General features: G+C 38.1%; 1 protein-coding gene across 4 annotated transcripts in view; it reads right to left on the bottom strand.

Moving 5' to 3' along the window:
* pard3bb (par-3 family cell polarity regulator beta b) overlaps positions 1–18,539 on the bottom strand; it is a 302,455-nt gene that overhangs the window by 139,411 nt on the left and 144,505 nt on the right. For all 4 annotated transcript variants that reach the window (XM_036139581.1, XM_036139580.1, XM_036139582.1 and 1 more), the window contains 2 exons: positions 16,469–16,513; positions 56–274 (listed from right to left, as the gene is read on the bottom strand). In XM_036139581.1, coding sequence (XP_035995474.1) covers positions 56–274; positions 16,469–16,513 — 264 coding nt within the window. The remainder of the gene's footprint in view (positions 1–55; positions 275–16,468; positions 16,514–18,539) is intronic.

The raw sequence follows: 18,539 nt of genomic DNA, 5'->3' as shown, positions 1-18,539 counted from the left end.
TTAATAATGACCGTGGAAGTCCCTTATGTGGAAATGATTGCCATAAGACTCTTACCATCGTCGTCTTCTGCTGGGCCATCATAGGATTTATCAATAGCTGCCCTGAAGCTCTCATTGCATCCTCTTCCTCTGACCATATTTGGGCGAGGGCGGTGGAAATGCAGAAGCTCGTTTTTCTTGTTGACCTCTGACATGGCCGTCTGGAGGCTCTCCAAGGAACTGGACTTCTTCAAACCCAGCGTTGGGCCGAGCTCAGCAGGAGTCGAAGGAGCTGCTGGAAACCAGAAATAAAAAGTTGTTACAGCTTTACTAATCCAAAACAAAGAGATTGCCTCGCGTGCGGACCAATGGAAACTGCTCGTTTGTTCTGGTCCTACTATAGAATCAAACATCCTCGCGGTACATTTACGGTTAAAAGCTTGTGTTGATACTAACTGGACACCAAAAAGGAAAATGGCTGACGGAAAAAAAAAAAAGTCAGACGTACTAAAATGTACAGTTGTTAAGGTTATGATGGATTTCAGGTGGGCTGCACAGTCGCTGGCTTTCTATCCATCATCTCAAGTCTGCTGTATTGCAAGACATATTACTAAGGGAGGGAGGGAACAAGCAGAGAGGTTGACAAAGAGGTTTACGGCGACAGAACCGTGTTGGAGGAATCCACAGGAGAGCCACCGGACACGCTGTGGGGCTTCACTTTTCCAGTATAAAGGACACAGTTTACCACTAGTGAAAAGACTCAACCTGGAATCTTCTTCATTACGAAAGCAATTTATGAATTGTTACCCAGTCGGGCTGCAAGTTTATCCATAAGCTTCACTGTGATTTTTTTTTTCCACCACATTTTGTGGATTCAAGCAAACAAAGAAGGATAAGGTAATGGGATTGTCGCCATGTGCCACCTTAAAACAACCAAGACGCTGACGGTATGTGAAAAAAGGGGGGGGGGGGGGGAATGGACAGCAGAGAGGGCAACAGGGGGAGAGCAAATTAAATTTCCTGCAGGGAATATCACTAGGGAAAACCCTGGTGGCAGCAAGGAGAGCAGAGAAAAATGAAAGACGAAGCGGGGAAAGCTGGGCCTGCTGCCAGCTCAAAATACTGGTAATCCTCTCTAACACACACACATATAAACACACACACATATAAACACACACACACACACACACACACACACACACACACACACACACACACACACACACACTTTGGATTCCTTGCTGGCTCTGGCTTGTCGATATGATGCCACTTTGATTCATGATAGCTAAACTTGCATCACTTTAGCTAATGATTCCCTATACACACTGATGCTTGTGTGTGTCTGTGGACTTTCACAGCAGAGGAGATGAGATGGCTGATGTGACTTCCACATCTATTTAAACAACCATTAAGCACACCTAGAATCACACTAAGAGTAATAACAAACAGTAAAAGTATCCGCATGCATAATGCAGGCCTCCCTCTCACAGAGATGGACAGGAGGACGCAGAAGTGTCAGCCTCTCGCCCATAAACACACTCAACACGTCATTCAGAGGCATGCTGCATTATTAAACATTAAAATGGTGACATAAATCCACACATTTGTTTTCTTAAATTAGAATTTTATTCATTACACCACTTTAATTTGAACTAATCTGAGCCAGCTCAGGTCTTAAAGCTATAGTTGGTAATCCTGTTCAGTAGGCACGGGCGATTTGTTAATAATTTGTCATATCACGATAAAAACTATACATTTTCACCGCCTATAGCCTACTGTGCGTGACACTCACGTGCGAACAACCACTGTTGTCAAAACGGCAAATCTGTCGCTACACATTTGTTGCCTTTAACTGTTCTACTTAAACTGTTTTACAGAAACATAAATAGTTCAACTTTGTAGTCCAGCTGTTTTCAATATTTGCTTTTAGTTTCTATTTTCCCATATTTTATTTTGTTTCTACATTTTATTCCAACTTGCTTTCATTCTATTTTATTTTCCTATATATTAATCATGTAAAACACTTTGCATTGTCTTTGTACTGAAATGTGCTATACAAATAAATTTGCCTTGCCTTGATCTAGAGAGTTTTCAGACACCCTTTTTCTGAAAACAATTACTCACAAGTGCAAAGCTGCCGCGGATCCTGTCCTGGTCTACAAAGCGGGATTTTATTATGTTTTTCACTGAACAGTCGTTGCACTAAAATAAATGCTTGAAGAGAGACAGCAGTCTTTACCCTACGTTAAAACGCTGGGCTCAGGCAGTGGCTACAGTTTGTTTGAGCTAATCACGTCACGTCAGATCGTGATAATTATCGAGGCTTTCTTCTCATTAAATCAGCTTTTTTTCTAGTATTATGACGACTTTACTCTCATATCATGATTGCTTTATTCTGGCAATATTATGACTTTGCTCTCCTGATTAAAAATGGTCCAAGTAAGTCCCACTTTTGGTTCACACAAAAATAATTTATTTACTGTGGGTTTGGGTAAAAGATGTAAAATGGTGAAATGGTTTCATAAAGTTCATTAATTCTTTTTAGTGTTTTGTACCACTTTTTTCGCTTGCCGACACTGATATTTGTCTCCCCTTCTGTCTGAATATCACACTCAAAATGTGCAAATTAGGCGATGATGTGATCTAGCGACTTCTAGCAAAATATATATATAATTATTTTTTTGTACGAAATTAATGTGTAAATCACGGTAGATCAACAGGTATTTGTTGTGTTAAAAGATGGTCATCCAGTTGGCAAAATATTATGAATAATTTAATTTAACTCTTTAACATTAATAAACTGAACTATTTTTGGTCTAGCAATATAAGATCAGTATTTGGGTCAGTTGTTCTTTGAAAACACTGTAATTAGCCAACTTTAAAATTTGAATGCTGAAAAGCAGATTTTAATGCACAAAAGTCTGCATTTGAGTGAATAAATGTCATTGGATAGATATGGTCTTATTTTCTATGAAATTAAAGAGAATGTCAAAAGTGTGTTTACTAAAAGATGGATACTTTGTGTTGTACTTAACATTTTCAGTTGTAAGAGTTGAACTTTTCTGTAATAATTTTGCCCAAATTAAAAACTAAATTCTTCCATCTGTATCAGCCATATGTGCTGGTGGGATCAACTCTTTCTTGAAATGCAGATGGGGGGCCACCCAAAATCAGTAGAGGGGCCACATATGGCCCCTGATCCGCATTTGGACATGCCTGGTGTAGTCTCTGTGCATGCATGGGTACTAACCTATCTAGCCTTTACCTACAGAGCTGGTTATCTAAATTCATAACCTTCTAAATATAATTTCATTTCATTTAACCACACTAAATAAATCTGTTTTCAACTGTTATAACTATTGCTGTTGTGGCCAAAAAAAACAAAACAAAAAAAAAAAACAATTATCACCACTATGAACCACAGTATGACTGTGAGAATATCAGCTGTTAGAGATTATGTCCAAATAAATTATCTTTGTAGTTATGTTTTGTTGACATGGTACGAGTGCAGATTAATTACTCCACTGATTCTAACATCCAAAAGAAGTCAAATCCGTTTGTTATAAGTATTTAGACCCAGGATTTTTTTTTTATTGGGCTTTTCACTAACAGCCTGAGGCACAATGTGTTAATTAAGAGATGCGTGCAAAAGCAAAGCTTCAATTCAACGGATGCTGGGTGATGTGAAAGATGGTCTGATATGCCCATATTAATAGATAATCCCATGGATTACAGACTCAAAATAGAGTTTATTAGAGCTGCCAGCAACATCTGAACGACTCCGACAAATCCTTACATCAATTCGCCCAGGATTTGCTTTGTATTGTTTCATTTAATCAGAGGTCTTACACTCCACGAGCCAAGATATCTGCAGCTGCTGACAACATTCTCACAACAAACGTGGCTGAACCAGCATGAGCTGACAGGTCGAGTTAAATTATCCCAGCTTGAGTGTTTCTGGTGAGGAGAGGCGTCCCAACACCATGATGATGCCACTGCCATGTTTTAACACAGGGGTGTTGTGACTACTGAGTTATCCCTCAAAGTGTTTCATGCTCAGAGGTGGCTAGTTACATTTGCTCAGTTATATTTACTTAATTATTTTTTTAACAAAATGTACTTTTAGAACTACTGCACTGGTCTTTTTACTCGAGTCATATTATTACTCAAGTATCGCTACTCTTACTTGAGTAAAGTTTCTGACTACTCGACCTACTGCGAGCAACTTCATGAAGAAAGAACATGCTACCAAAAATGCATCAGAGACAAAAACCTGCAGTTCATATTAAAGTGAGACTTCTTATTTGTCCATGATATTTGTTATTTTAATGTTATTTTCTGTCTGCTGAGCTCATTGAACCATGTAGAGGTCAAATGAACGTACAGTAAACAGTAGATATTGTCATTGGAAGTATTTGCACTGTTTTAACATACTTTATATACATTAGCAGCTGTAAGTATTGCTTTCAAGTTTAATGTTGAAAGTTCCTGATTTAGAAAAGTGTTTCTTCTGCCTGAATTTGTTATGTAATTATGTTATTCTTTGTATATATATATATATATATATATATAATATTTCTCAAAATATTACAATTTGCACATAACTATATTGTGTCTGTCTAATTACATAATTTTTAAATATTAATCATCACCTGGTATGATTAGTTACTCAGTACTTGAGTAGCCTTCTTACTGAACACCTTTTTACTTTTGCCTGAGCAATTTCTTGGCTGACTATTCTTTACTTTTACTTGAGTAAAAATACGTTGAAGTAGTGCTACTTGAGTATAATTGTTGGCTACTCTACCCCCCTCTGTTCACACGTAGTTTGACCTCAGCATCTTCTACCAAAGATCTGCCATGCCCCCTAACATGGCTTGTATTACATTGAGTTGGGGCTTTATTTTAACACTGGCTTCCTTCTAGTCATTCTTCCATAAAGGTCATCTTGAGTAGTAAATGATAAAGACTACCTGTGAATCTCTGCAGCTCCTCCAAAGTTACTATGGGTCTCCTGGCTGCTCCTCTCATGAATGCTCTCCCTGCCTGGCCTACCAGCTTAGGTCCAGGCTGCAGCACACTCTTTCCATTTTTCAATAACAAATTATATGGTGCTCTCTATTGTATAGAGTGTTGCATGGATTATAATCTAAGAAACAATTTCTTCCTGACCTGTTTTTTTTTTTTTTGTTGTTGTTGTTGTTGCTAATGTTCTCTAGAACAGCTCTATTTGTGATACAATGATTGTAAGTAAAGAAGTAAATCTTACTTATGTATTAACTTTCACAGATTAGAAATGAAAACAAATCTTTGGGGAAAAAAATAGTATGAGATTAAACCCCATTAAAATAAAACATGGGTATTGTGGGATAAAGTGCATGCAGGCAGACTGCTCTCTACAACTAAGTGACTCCTGGAGATTGGTAGCCCTGAGTTTAAACACATTTTCAGTATTAGTTTAAAAGAGCCTAAATATATGATCTCCAAAGGTCTTTATTTCTTAGAATATTTGAAAACCATTGTTTTCATTTTTCGTTCCCCTTCACAATTATCCATTAATTTGTTTTGGTCTATCACATGAAAACTTAATGAAATGCATTAAAATATGTGGTTTTAATGAGACAAAATGTGAAGAAAAAAACAGTTCAAGGGTTATTAAATAAGTATGATGTGTTTATAAAAAAAAAAAAAAAAGTTCAGTTCTGATAAGTAATCAGCTAAATTTGAGGTCAACTGTGAGTAAGCTGAGGAATCCCCAGCAACTCCTGCATCTAAATTGAGGGGGGGGTCGGGTTTTCCTTCATAAGCTTTGTGATGTTTGGTCGATTAATAAAGGAATAAACATAAAACACACACTTTGTGCAATCTAACACACACAGGGAGATCACTGACCATCCCCTCACACTCTCTCAGTCTCTCCCCGGTTTCTCCCAAACATTTCTGCTGTGAGAAGCAGGATTTGTGTCAGAAATGTAATTGCTGCGGCCCAGCTGCAAGAAGATAGTATTAAGCAGCTTTTAGAGAGAGGAAGCAATGAGAAGAAAGACAAGGATATCAAAATAGTTTGGGTGGGGGGTGGTCAGGGTCAGAAAATGGTGTAAAGAACAACACAAACTATTTGAGGAGATGGATAAAAAGAAGACAAAAAACTGGGGCAGCAATCCTGGCAATGAAAGGGAGAGGATGGGAGGGATAGGAGGGCAAAGACAGAGTAGGAAAGAAGGAAAAGAATGACGGCAAACCAAATATAAATTAAAAATGAAAAAGGAACCCACAAAGCGAGGGAGAGAATGCCACGCGATCCCAAAGCGACTTTGCTGGCAGAGAAAGCAACGGGCTACTTTCAAAGTCAAAATTACACCAAGGAGCAGCTTATCAGCAGGCTTCAGCTTACAAAGCCAGCAGACTTACCAGCAGAACCAACTTCTGGAAGCACTGAATAACAGGCCGGGGCCCCCAATAAAGAACCCAACTATTTTTACCCTTTTCATTATTACACGCGCAGTATTAAAGGGAGAATACCGCCGTTTTAGTTGGGATAAAATCCAGCGGCTGTTGCTTTCCCATGAGTGGAAAAATCCCTCTGCGTTACAGGCTAATATTTCTGAAATACATGCCATCCCTTAAACAACCCAACCCAGTGGAAGAATGTGCTGAGGCATATACACAGAACTCCTCACATAATAAACCATGAAACTGTGGATTCAGTCTAATAACATGGATGTTTACTTTAGATGATTTATGTGTAAATATTTGTCCGTTTGCATGTGCGTATCTGCGGCGTAAGGATGTCGGACGGGCAGACGAGTTTATTAACATGAGCGAGGGTTACTGAAAAAAAATCAGGTTTTGCTGTTTCACACGACTGCGATGTAATTAATGAAGCAACATAGCACTCAAAAGGCCACACAGCTACCGGAAACATGACTCTGTTCATAAAAATAACGTAAATTTCTCTATTTCTGCTGATTTTATCTAAGTGGAAAGAGTGAAATTTGTAGCATTATCCATTTGTCAGCTATATACTGTACGCTGCACCTATTAAAATGCTGTAATTTGAGAAACTGTTTCTCCCTTAGAGAGTTTTTGACTCTTTTTGTCCATTGTTTTTAATCAAACTAAAACGTTTCACATCATCAAACAAATTCACCCACAAAGATTACCTGAGTATTACCTGAAGATTTAACGTATCAAGGCAACAAAAGTGATCTAAATTAACCAGGGTCGCTGTTAGGGGCGTAACATCAATCTACATTGATATATTGATATAATTATTAATGAACCAATTACATCAATGCAAAATTAATATATTGATCCATATAGTAATTTTTTAAGATATACATTTATTTTGAAATTCACAAAGCATGAGACTACAGTGAACATGTGAGACATTATTATTATTGTTATTATTATAATTATTATTATCTTTAATAAACTAAAGGAATGCTGTTATTGACTTAGATGCCTGATGTCTGTAAAAGCTTATAAATAAAATGTTTAAATAATATGCAGGTTTTGTTGTGAGTTAATATCAATGTAAATAATAGTGCTGCATTAACCCAGTGGGTCGAGGCAGATGAGCGTTCATACTGAGCCTGGTTCTGCTGGAGGTTTTCCTCCCTGTTAAAGGGGAGTTTTCCTCTCCACCGTCGCTTCATGCTTGCTCAGTATGAGGGATTGCTGCAAAGCCATCAACAATGCAGACGACTGTCCACTGTGGCTCTACGCTCTTTCAGGAGGAGTGAATGCAGCTTGGAGAGACTTGATCCAACCTGCTGGGTTTCCTTGGAGAGGAAACTTTTTTTGAGCAATCTGTATAATCTGATTGAATTTGACCTTGGAAAGTGCCTTGAGATGTTTCATGAATTTGTGCTATATAAATAAAATAAAATTGAACTGAATGAGCAGATGATATCACATATCGATCGCATCGATTTAAAATCATAACAGACTGTTATATCTGCAAATGTTGTATCGTCATCCAAACAAATTGCTATAAAATTATATTGTGATAAAGCTGGTGAATTTACACCCCTGGTCACTGTGGCAAACGTGAACTACCCCAACAAGTGGTGATGAGTCTTTGACGTTGCTGTGGAGGACTTTTGAAGAAACATTTTAATTAAGCCACTTTAGAGGGTCATCGTGCGTGGCTCAGCTGCTTAGAGAATCTCAGTTTCATAGCGGTTCTGTTCAATAATGCCTGAGCCACCATGTTGTTCAGCGTCCTTCATGTTTCTGGTCCAAAAAAAGAACAATTTGTCATCAGCCCATAAAATGTCGCCGCAATCAGCAACAGATTGGTCGGTGTGTTCTTTGGGAAATTCAGCAGTCATTTTTTTAAATAAAATAGGTCTTTGAGGAGGCTTCTAGACAAAAAACACAACTACACATAAGCCTCTCCTTATGGTCACAGACCTCACAGGTTACCGCAGAGCTTATTTGAGCAACCAAGGAGCTGATAATTGGAGGAGTCTTGTGGTTATTCTTCAAATAAGAATTGTTATAAGAATGGTAATAACAATGGTAAAATGGTGCTTTCTTGCAGGTCTTTATAGTTTTGATTTCCAAAGTAATCACATTGTTACTCAGCAGCCTTCCATTTTCTGCACTTCTTAATATGCTTTTCTTTCGTTAATCAACTTTTAAAGCAAACTAAAAAGTTCTTCTGGAGAACATCTAATAACTTTTTACTGACTTCCAGAGAAGTCAGTAGACAGTTTTTTTTACATTTCAACTGTCTACTGTTAAATCACTGCTGCACTTTATCCGGAAATCAATTGAAATTTATCCTGTAAATTACTGCAATTTATTACTGCATTTTAATCCTGTACTGTAAATTCACTGCAAAGTATCCTGTAGAGTTACTGCAATTTTTCTGAGCTGTATGAAAACGAAATTTCGTTCTGTATGCACTCTGTGCATACAAAATCACAATAAAGAAAGTCTAAGTCTAAGGAAAGCACTGTAACCAGGACGTCTAACACGTGCTTCCTCCATCCTTAAATAAGAGCCACCACCCCCCTCCCTACAGAATAACCAACCTCGGTGACTGAACTCCACACTGCTAATATTTTGAACATGCCACCTTTTAATTAACGAGTCAATTACACAGAATCAGCAGCATGTCCTGGCTGTTGGGTCTGTTGGTTTTCCATTATGCTCCTACATCTACTGCTAAAACAAAGTCGCCATCTAGGAATGTAAAAAAAAAAAAGAAAAAGAAATACTGATTGATCTGGTTAGTGATGTTGCACCGCTATTATTTTGAACACAAACTGGGCCTGCCAGGCAATTAATCACGATCTCAAAGACCAACGAACTGCACATTTATTCTGTAGATATCGACTTCCCTCAAAATATCATCTGACAGTTAATTGAGGGAAACGAATGGCCTTTCTTCCTCTCAAACTTGATATAAAATAGGGACCAGCACATGTCAGTGATCACTACATAAAGCCCGCGAGAGATGAATGACTGTGCCAGCAAGAAACGACAGCAGCGACCATCTCCTGATTACTTTTCACCTTTATTAGCTTACTGGGGGAGATGGAGAAGGGTCAAAGGCCATTTAATGTAGAGCGGAGCGGCCAACGCGCCACAGAGAAACAGCGACACATCAGCATGCGATGAACACACAACAAATGCCAGGTAAAGATCACACGCGTTTCGAGTATTCACCCAGGATTGAACACCTGGGCGCACACAGGCCGATAAATACAGGGGAGGGGGGGATGAAAAACAGGACTGCTTAGTTCAGCTGTTTGAAATCTTTATCTAACGTTGGCTGTGAAGAGCTAATGTGCTCCGGCGTCGTGTAGTGTCTGACGACACAGGCGGGCAAATTGAGCTGCGCTCCCTGAGCCAAATTAATCCATCAATCCGCATCAACCCTAACAAGGTGGCTTTCAGGTTAAATCCGAAGCAAAGTCTGCAACAGCCGGAGAGACCGAGAAACAATAGCAACCGAAACAAGAACACAGGAAAAAAAAAAAAAAAAAGAAGACGGACAGAGACGTGTAAAGAAATGAAGAGACAATCACAGAAAAGGAGGAAGCAGAAGGGGGACAGGGAGGAAAAACGCGGCTCTCCAAAGACACAAATCTGGCAGAGGCTCGTCAGTGTGTGATGGTTTTCAAAGTCAAAGATCCACTGGGGAGAGATCCAGACAATGGGCTGCAGCGGCGTCCCTCAGCATCACACGGACCCCCTGACACATGCACACAGAGAGATGTTGTCCGTCCTATAAGCTCCTCTGCCTGTTTGCCAGATGCTAAGCCTGAATGGCGTTGGCAAAGAAAGGAGGGAATGAGAGAGAAGGAATAGACAGATAGAGCTGTGTGGAGGGAGGAAATACAGAGAAGTACAACAGCAGCAGACAAGCACTGCAGCAATTTAATGTCGGTTTAAAGCATTAGAAAACTTGGCCGGCATCTGCTCACAAGTGCAGAGACACGTTTAAGCAAGTGGGACTGTGTGTTGGATGAGAGAACACTCTTAAGTGCATTAACATAACAAGCAAGGCTATTTCAAAATGTCAAAAACAGGCCGTAATGGTCAGCTCTTCAGGGGATTTCTAGACAATTTCCATGTTATGTTTTCCACAAATTTCAGATTTTTTCAGTCAGGACTGTGGACATATTAGGTGTGTTTCAACTGTAGGTACCAATGTAGTTGTCTTGGGCTTTTAATTTACCTTCATACCTAAAATTAACATGGAATAAAGCCCCAGAAGGGAGGCTTTGGATGGACCCTAAACTATAGGTACTGTAGACTCTTCTAGCAGGAGAGACCAAAACATTTCTTACCATTTAAATATTCTCATCCCGTTTTTTTTTCCAGTCATCTCCTCATTTAAACTCTTCAACAGATTTTATTTTTCATAATTTTTTATCTTATTCCTGTTATTTTATGACAGGAATAAGATAAAAGTTTTGTTATGTTGGAACATTAAGTTCAAAATCCTGTCAACTTGTGTTAAATGTTTTACAGTGCTAACATTCAAACATATTAATACGAACCTGACTAGAAATAATGAATAAGTGAGCTGTCAAGTAAAGTTAGAACTTTTTTCATCAAAACAATTTTTCAAAAATAGCACATCCACAGAACATCTGGAATGGTGCAGAATAACTATTAATTTTAATGAAAAATAAATGAACAGTATATGATTTTCTTAATTTTTTTTAATAAATTTAGTCTGGTCTACAACATATAAATATTTCCTTTACTGGTTACGATGCCAACGTATTGGTCCAGGATTCTGGGCCAATAGGAAAAGTAGGTTGAAGTAGGGCAATTAATCGCATTTGCAATATAATCGCAATTTTAAAAAACACAACTTCCAAATCGCAGAGGTCTACAATTTTTGTGTATATAACAAATAATGGATAAGAAATGTCCTTTAGGTGTCGGTAATATGTTTAAAGTGGCTTTGCCTCCACATGAAAGGGAAGAGAGTAGCTAAGGGAGTAACAATATTTAGGGTCTCAAACTGATGACATTGATGTATAGTGCCTATGGTCAAAGATGTAAATAAAATAAAAAATTAGGAGATGATTTTAGGCTTGAATAAATTATAATTTTAATTTAGAATGTGCTCTCCTCTGAAGCCATGTAACGGGTTTGGACTGACTCCATGCAAATAAAGCCCTGTACCTGCTATAAAGGAATTTGTTAGGATTTTATTGCTGAAAATTAAGGCTTTTATTTTTGTGGCTGAAACTCAATTCTTCTATCTCCAGCATACGTTCAGAAACTCAAAACAGTCCATTTAAAACTCTCCACAAAGTTTGGAGTGACAGTATTTGTCTTCTGAAGTTTAATCACTATGAAACCATTTGATATCATCAATAATCAGTTGCTTTTACCACGTTGTTCTTGCAGTGGGCAAATATCTGTGACCTGCTGCAGAGAGCAACATCCCTGCAGCAGGTCCACACATGCAGATGCTGATTTTAATAAGGTTTCCATCATTTCGCATCTTAGCATTTGCTAAATTATAATGTGAAATCTCTCCAAGTTCCTATTTTCTACAGGATGATGGAGACTTTCCATTACCCTCAGATTAACATAATGTGTTCGTGTGTAGAAGCGTAGATGCCCGGTGGTTTCTCGGGGTGTGGAAAGAGCAACCCATTGCTGGAAGTGAGAACAGCATTCCCAGAAGTAATTCTCACCAAACTGCATATTTTCCAAGATCCCACCCCACATTCCCATCTCATACTGTATCCACACAGCTGCCTGACATCCCAGCACAGGGCTGCTGGGTGTGGTTCTCCAAGAAACAATACAATAGGGCAAAAAAAGGAGGTTGGGAGGAAAAGACCAGCACCATGCTTGCCAGGCTGACACACACACACAGTTAAACGTCTCGCTGGGCTCTGTTCTGTTATACGGCAAAAGAGAGACATTAACGAGCAACAGGTAGTAGTCTGCAAGTATAAGTTGGCTTTAACGAAAAATATGACGTAATCAAAGGAAAAATAAAGAGAAATGAGACTTTGGAGGCTTCTCATAACATTCAGCAGGAATGTTGCTGGGGGAAAAAACTAGACGTGTGGTTTATGCCGACTGACAATCCGGCGAACTGCTTTGGTTGCTATGTTTGCTATGTTTTGTTGTTCAGCAAACGTCTTCTGTGTTTTTTGTTTGTTTGTTTGTTTTTAGGTAAAATTAACAACATGGATAAATGATGTGAATAAATATAATAATAATAGAAACTATTTAAAAAGTGCTTTCATTTAAAGTGCTGAACAGTAGCTGTAAAACAAGAAATAAAGCAATACAAGTTAAAAACGGGTAAAAACATAAAAACCAAAGTAAGCACCTATACGTGCAATATAGTTTAGGCATTGAATTAGGCTGCATAAGGTAAAGTGAACAAGTGGCTCTTTAGCTTGGCTTTAAAAACCTCCACAGAACATGCCTGCCGAATGTCTAAAGGGAGATTGTTCCACAGAGATGGGGAACAATCTAAAGCCAGGTGAATCTAAATGCACGTCATCATCGAACATATTTACTGTGTGCCCATAGAAACAGCACAATCCGATTATTTGTTGTTTTTAATTAGAATACATTTCAATCGGGAAATCTTGTGCATGTAAACGAAGCTAGTGATTCTACCACCTGGTTCAGGGTACAAACATCCATCATAGAGCGAAGTATTACTACTATATCCAAAATATATATAACAATGATTCTGGGAGTAACTTAAGAACTACTAATTGTTGGTAACATTTTAACCATTTGTATCCAAAAACACACATTTTGGTGTCCCAAAATAGCAAGAGAGTTAACTTCCAATCGCTACAGTTCCCCGGTTTGATTCCCAGGCCCCTTGCTGCATGTCAGCTAACAATGTTGCAATGAAAAGTCACAGGAACCTTTAAAACGGTAAAATAAGACATTTATATCACAGAAATTAGAATATTAATTAGAAGAGAGAAAAATCTGATAGGGCAAATGCTTTTCCATATATTTAAAGACTCTGTGAGACGAGCAGATGTTCTAACTCTGGTCTGATAAATGTGGTTTCAGCTGCAACAGCAACCAGAACTGATCAGACCTGTTTATATTCAGGGATACCATATATCCGTGGAAAACGTGTTTAAAAGGAATAATTTTCCTCCGGCTCATTTATTAATTTCACACAAATACCGAAAAACAAGCTGCAGTCGACAGTAAAGTGTATGAAAGGGAATAAAAGTATCCTTTATTGTCCCAGAGTGAGAAGATTCATGTGTACCTGCAGAAAAGGGAAAGGCAGAAAATAAATCCCAAATAAAGCAGACCAGGTTGAAGAAATCACCGGTTGCCTCAGGACGGAAAATATTATAAATGTGGCCATGCTCCATAATTTAGTCACACTGTTTACCCTAATTACAAGCTGTCAGCGAGGGAAAAAAAAGTAGTCTCCAGGTATCAGAATATAAAACATGTCATTAATAGAGAGAGTTTCCTTTTACACCAGTTAACAGCCTATAACACGGATGATAAAACCTAAATTAAACACATTCTTTGCATATTATCAAAGGCTAATGCACAAGGACTGCACATCTAAGCATGAAAAGCTAAAAGAACAAAACGTCTTACTGTATGCTTTATGGATTTTTGCTTTAACAGTAAGACTCAGCTTGTTTTTTTTTTTTTGTTTTTTTGCATTTTCATCTTTTATGCTCCTTGTATAACCATGCTGGCAGCCTCGCACAAAGAGTGTGGCCATAATAAAAGTCTGAACCACCATGTCTAAAAGTGAGTTGCAGCTGAATGTGAGAAACAGGCTGATTGACAAGAAAAAAGGTAGCATGCAGCTAGAGGTACTCATATTGAGTGCAACGAAGAGTGCTCTTACGTTCAAGTGGCTGCAAATGAAATGGAAGAGACTTCAAGGCAAAGAGATAAGTTTGAGATCAAACTTTTAAAAAAATATATATGTATGTGTAGGTTCCTAAAGCAATAGTTCTTAAAGAAGTATCAGCCATATGTGCACCTGAGCTTTTCTTTAAGATGAGTGTGTCCTTCCATCATTTTTCAATTGTAATACCTTAAAATGTCTGCGTCTGCTTTGCAGAAGGTGAATTTACATACATGTAACAGTTTGTAACGTTCTTCTTGTAGTTTAGTTTGTCCACAGAAGGTAAGAATTAAAGGGGACGGAAGAGGAATATAAACTGGTTTGTAAATCTGAGTTAAGTGCAGAAAGGGAAATTGCTTACTCTGTCCTGCTGTAGACGATCAATCCCTCACATCACTGCTGAGGATTTTTTTTTTTTGCCCACCTTACTTTATAAGATATTGGGTTATTAAATCCATGAACCAACTTTGGTGCAGTTTCACCTGCTGGACAGTTTGGCAGCACTTTAAGCAATCAGATACTAGTTCACGGTCGACTCAATGACTGCAGCGACTCCAAGTTATTACACTGTAAAACAAGTCCAAATCCTTCTCCCTCCACCACTGTGGATGACCGTTGACATGAGCTGATAAGCTGTTTAAGACTGATCTAACATCTGTACTTCAGTCTCTTTGGTCCAAAGGACATTTTTACAGAAGTGTGAGGTTTATTTGGGAGCCTTTTTACAAACCTAAGATGTGCTGCCATATTCTTAGCAGCACAACTTACCGACGCCTCCAAACAACACATACTTGTTGTTTCACTCCGCTTTAACATTCAAGCAGAGTGAGACCGGAGAAAATTTGCTGTGATCTTCAATATTGGGGAGATTATAAACTCCCCTAGGGGTTTTCTATCTGGGAACACCTTTCTCCCTTTCTGATATTGATCTAGCAACACGCCCCCTGATCTACAGGCAACAGGAGTTGCTTCTCTGAGGTCATTGCTGATGTCTTTCAACCTTAGCACCGTATTAACTCACACCTGTATGCTCCGGACAAACAAACCAGTAAAACTCTTAGTTTAATAAATTCGGTCATACTTGATGATTATCATTTACCGTATTTTTCGGACTATAAGTCGCTCCAGAATGTAAGTCGCATCAGTCAAGAATTGTGTCATAAACAGGAAGAATAGCATATATAAGTCACTCCGGACAATACGCATTCATTTAGAAATGTATTTCACACAATCCAAGACTAAAAACTCACATTTAATCTGGTAAAACAACTTATTAAATTACACAGCTGGATTCACAACCGGCTGAATAACAAGGACCATACCTGGGAGGATGAATGGGGTAAATTAGCAACTCCAACTAGCCCGTTTTATCCAGCGCATTTCAGCGGCCCGTTACGCTTAAAGTTATCAAAATTATGCCTAAATTAGACTGTGAGCATAACGATGCTACATGCTAAGCTAAAAGTATGACATGGATGTTTCAGAGCAACATAAAGCTCATGTAGAGTATCAGTGAAGTTGTTAAAACGCCTGGACAACAGACATGTAAGCTAGCGCTAGCTGTTATTAGCTTCACAGACAGACCAATTACAGGGTTCTGTCGTGGTCTGAAACAGCGAAACAATATATAAACGTGTTCATTATTGGTTGTCTATGAGGTAATGTTTGAGTTGTCAGTGATTTAGGAGCAGACGAGCCTAGAGCACCCTCTTGTGGCTATAGACGGTAATGCTCAATCCTTGGTTCATGTTGGTCAGTATGATTTACCATTTAAAACTGATATTCAAGTTGCACCTGAATACAAGTCATATGGTCAACCAAACTATGAACAAAAGTGTGACTTATAATGTACATTTGCCTCCCAGCATTAACTCATAGAGTACATTTGGTATGTATGTTTCATTTTCACCCAATTTTAGTTGCTAAGAAATTATGTGACGATAGAACGTGCAAGCTCCCCTTCATCCATATGTTGCACGCCTTTTAGCCCTGTACGTTCATCCTCTGACGTGTGCATAACTACCTGCCTTCCCTCTAACTATAATGCAAGACGGTATGATTAAATGTGTTTTATTTCTTTTAGTTGCAGTTGACATGTGTGTATTTCTCTGTCTGAAACTGATCATGTCTCACCAGACGTGTCTCCATCCAGGGATCCGAGGTTGCTCTCATCGGCCACTGAAAAACAAACAAAAAAAATGACTTTAATAAGCAGATATAATTGAACTAGTTAAACTGATGTGTTTTCTTCCTTTTTTCCATTATATGTCCTCTAAAGTTTATATATTTACACTTAACAGCTGTCTGTTGTAAGCACTTGAAACCAAAGTCAGATTTCTTGTGTGTGTGCGCCCATCCTTGACCGGTAAAGCCGATTCTGATTCCCATTGTTTGCAATCTGTGGATTTTATTTCTCTTCTCTCGTTTCACATCTGTTACTCCTCCTTAATCCACCATTGTCTACTCAACCCCTATACTTCAAGTCTCATTTTACAAGATGGCCGACACGCTGCCCTTCTTTCCTGTGATGTCAAGACGGCTTCAGTGCTACCGAAGCACTTTTCCGTCCTCCCTTCAGCCTCTGCTTCATTCTTCATCCACCCTCCCTCCTCCCGTTCACTCTAAAGCCACAGTGTCCCTTTGACCTCTTTGACCATTAACCTCTCATATGTTTTTCAATGTTTTCATTTTTCTTCATCCAGCTCTGCTCTCCTTCCTATAGTCACTGCTTTGATCATTTTTGCCCCTAACTCCATTACGCCGTTGCTCCTCCACCTTTTCTTTCTAAGCCAAACAGTAATGCACTGACTGGTAGCACTAAAGCATTACAGACACCAATAACCACAGAGATAAGAACTGGTGCTTTACCACCACCATAAAGCCCTTCTAAAGCCCTTTTTGTTTTTTTTTGGTACTCAAACAGAATAAAACCGAAGTAATTAAATAGCAACGACAAGACAAAGCAGAAGCAGGTGCTGTGGGGGAAAAAAAGAAGAAAAAATGTAAATAATCTGCAAGCATGGAATTCCGTTTGACAGGTAAATAAAATCAAGACCGACAAAGACAGAAGAAATTATGTTATCTTGTTGTTGTTGTTTTTTTTGCTTTTTTTTACAGCAGTTGAAACAGCTAGCAATATTTGCTAAAACATATCCTGGTTAATTTGTTTTAAAAACTTAGGTTCTCAGAGTGCAAACTAAGCATTTTGTGTTACATTTTTTAATATTGCTTCATGCAGTAAGCTACATTGACCTTCCTATCTATTAAGAGTTGAGCTTTTCTAACATTTTACATGTTTTTCGAATGGTTTTTATGCATCATGAAACAAAAGCCATCAACAATATTATGTAAAATAGCCTTTCGCTTACAGTACAAGGTTCGCACAGTGATGGTGACGGTACCTCTTATATACACTTTAAGAAGTACCTTTTTTAGGTCCTTCAATGTAATGTTCAGTTTGTTCAGTGATGTAAAAAAAAAAAATAGACCTCAAAAGAAGCTCTAACAGATTATTAATGTAAAAGTGTGTGCACTACGGATGGGTGACATGTACTTAAAAGTTGTATTTAAAAATCTCTCACCATTTTTTTTGTGACTGCACAACACCGCAGGCAAAACCCCACAAGCACAAATACTACGTTGTCAAAAAATAAATAAAAAAATTAAACAACAACATACCAATTGTTGAATAAGCTACTTCTGGACATAGGTTACATTAAGTAGTGCCATTTTTTAGCTGAACGGCACACGATAAAGAGTTTTATCATATAAAACAACATTAATAAGTATTACTGCGCTCTTGGATTAGTGGAAAAATTTAAAAAGTTACCATCACAACAATAGTTTCTGAAGTATGTAAACATCATGTAGATTTCTGTCATCACAATAAATCTAAATTCTATTTTGATTTATTGTCTATTTTTTTATTCAAATTTTTTTCATTTTTAGGGTTTCCTGTAACAAAATTCATATCTTTTTGTTTGAATTATAAATATGAGACTACAATAAAGGAGGAAGGTTTTTTTTTTTTTTTTTTTTTTTCGTTTTCACATCATAAAACCTGCCATTTTTATCCAGGAAAATGTTAGACCCACCAAGTGCTGCAGCTTTTCTTGCAAAACTTTAATGCTCAACACGTGAGATTTAGCTTCTTTAAATTACTGTTTGCTCCTTGATTTTTACATCATTATTTCAAAAGAGCCTA

This window comes from Fundulus heteroclitus, chromosome 7 (genome assembly GCF_011125445.2).
Source record: "Fundulus heteroclitus isolate FHET01 chromosome 7, MU-UCD_Fhet_4.1, whole genome shotgun sequence".
Taxonomy (NCBI): domain Eukaryota; kingdom Metazoa; phylum Chordata; class Actinopteri; order Cyprinodontiformes; family Fundulidae; genus Fundulus; species Fundulus heteroclitus.
Note: the sequence above shows the minus strand (reverse complement) of the source record. Positions and strands in the feature narration are given on the sequence as shown.